This window comes from Lactuca sativa, chromosome 3 (assembly GCF_002870075.4).
Source record: "Lactuca sativa cultivar Salinas chromosome 3, Lsat_Salinas_v11, whole genome shotgun sequence".
In the NCBI taxonomy this organism is placed as follows: domain Eukaryota; kingdom Viridiplantae; phylum Streptophyta; class Magnoliopsida; order Asterales; family Asteraceae; genus Lactuca; species Lactuca sativa.
This window is the reverse complement of record NC_056625.2, coordinates 102,617,934-102,619,962: the sequence shown is the minus strand read 5'-3', so window position 1 is coordinate 102,619,962 and position 2,029 is coordinate 102,617,934. Positions and strand designations below refer to the sequence as shown.

The 2,029-nt window shown below is 31.5% G+C and overlaps 1 protein-coding gene across 1 annotated transcript; it reads right to left on the bottom strand.

Moving 5' to 3' along the window:
- Positions 1-684: 684 nt before the first annotated feature.
- Positions 685-1,569, bottom strand: LOC128133041 (putative E3 ubiquitin-protein ligase RING1a). Its single transcript, XM_052770056.1, has one exon. It carries the CDS (start codon positions 1,509-1,511, stop codon positions 840-842), a length of 672 nt encoding a protein of 223 aa, XP_052626016.1. The 5' UTR covers positions 1,512-1,569; the 3' UTR covers positions 685-839.
- Between the last annotated feature and the right edge of the window lie 460 nt (positions 1,570-2,029).

Sequence of the window (2,029 nt, the reverse complement as noted above, 5' to 3'; positions counted from 1 at the left end):
AACAAATAATATTTTTTATAAACCGTTCCATAGTTTTCTATATGATTTGCAATATCAAATAATTTAGATAACCATCATTGATTTCATATTAGGATTCCTTAATCTAATTTTTTTCAATTTTATACATTTTTATATAAAATATAATGAGTGAATGTAATATTTTTAAATGTATCACTTCATATTTTTTTAGTCCCTTAATTCTTAAACATTAATATTTTGACTAACCATGAAAAATGATTATAATCTTTATCTATTAAAATTTGATTATCATATAAAATTCGAAGTCGTTTTACATCTCTTAAAATCTTAATTAAAATTAAGTTGAGCAACAAAAATGTATCGTTGTCTCACCTATAAGCAACGAATCAATTACGTAGTCATGAAAAACATACATAAATGCATAAAAACCGGTCCAAATTAACAAATGAGTATGTTTGATTTGGATATTGATTTTAGAGTTTATAAAATGCTGGTTTCTAATAAGGATACTAGAAAGTTAAACCGAAATACTTCATTTTCAAAGCTTGAAATAACGTTTTTATATATAAGTTTATACACATTCTTGATAAACCATTTTAAATAAAAGTGAAAGATCACAAAATATAACTTAACTTTAATAAGTGAAGTAATCAACGGATACACTTTTTTGTTGGCTAAGTTATTTTATAAGTTATGACCATAAGCTAGCTATCAATGTCTTGTAAGCTGATTTTGGGTTTCTAATTATTAACATTAATTTGCTAAACATAATCTTCTATATATTTAGTTTTCCAGTATTTGAAACATGTACGCATAGAAACAGAAAAGATAATAACAAATGTGAAAATTAACCATAAAACTTATAATGAGAAATCTGTGAACCTGCAAATTGGACAGACTCTATTCTTCCGCAACCATTTCTTGATACACTTTGGATGATACTCATGTCTGCATTCCAGTGCTCCGATCAACTCACCTCCTTTGTATTCTTCTTGACAAATCACGCAAATCTCTCCATCTCCTTCACCTCCTTCTCTTTCTTCTCTTGCTTCTTTTTCTTCTTCTGATTTGTAGTTCTCCTCTTCCTCTTCCTCTTCCTCTTCATCTTCTTCTTCTTCTGTTTGATCATCATCATCATCATCATCATCATCATCATCATCATCATCATAGTTGTCGTCATCGTCTTCTTCATGATCATGATCATCATCTTCTTGACGAGACTCTAGCAGGACTATAAACTTGGCAATATTAATAGGCTGTTGATCATCGACCCCTTGTGATCCATCCACGAATCTAGCAGTGGCTACTGATCCGTGATTGGTTGTAAATTCCATTGAAAGAGTTGTATAAGCAGGTCCGCCATCAGACATCACAGAGCAGACGTCTCCAGAGTCATGAATCATTAGTGCTTGAGTTGGAGACGGGTTGAGGACCATTATTTTATCCACATCCTCACCAGGTTGTGCGTTGACGATGAAGTAGTGTCGGGAAGCTGGGACTATAATCCCGTATGAAGACATAGTTGCAGCCATAGTACGAGTAATTGCCAACTTCTCAATAGACACAAGGTATCGTACGTACTCTAGAAGAAGAAACTCTCAAACCTAAATTTGATCAATCCATCATATGATGTGAGCTAGTTATTTATAGTCGCGGATTAGTACTGGATTTGTAGTTGCTTGTACGGCAAGTGATAAATCTTTCCTTGTATAAATCTTATCTTTATTAAAATCTAACAATGGCTGGATTTTATTGGATTTTAAATTCAAATCCCTTTTAAATCTTTTAAATAGTACAAACCAAACCACCTGATAGTTTTGCACAAGTTTGATTTCTTTTAGATTATTGCTAGCTGTTAAATCTTACTATTAATTAGTTAAGGAATTCGAGTTTGTATCCACTTTATTGGATATTACATGAACTACTCTTTATAATTTGGTTTATATATCCGTCTACCCACGCTCCATGAAAGTGAAATGAGTTCCTGATTTTAATCAACTATCCTCGACAAAATAAGTGGCTTCAAATTGATTCTAGTAGAAGAAAAATA

Coding starts and splice junctions, on each gene's coding strand:
- LOC128133041 (XM_052770056.1), bottom strand. CDS start 1,511: ATGGCTGCAACTATGTCTTCATACGGGATTATAGTCCCAGCTTCCCGA.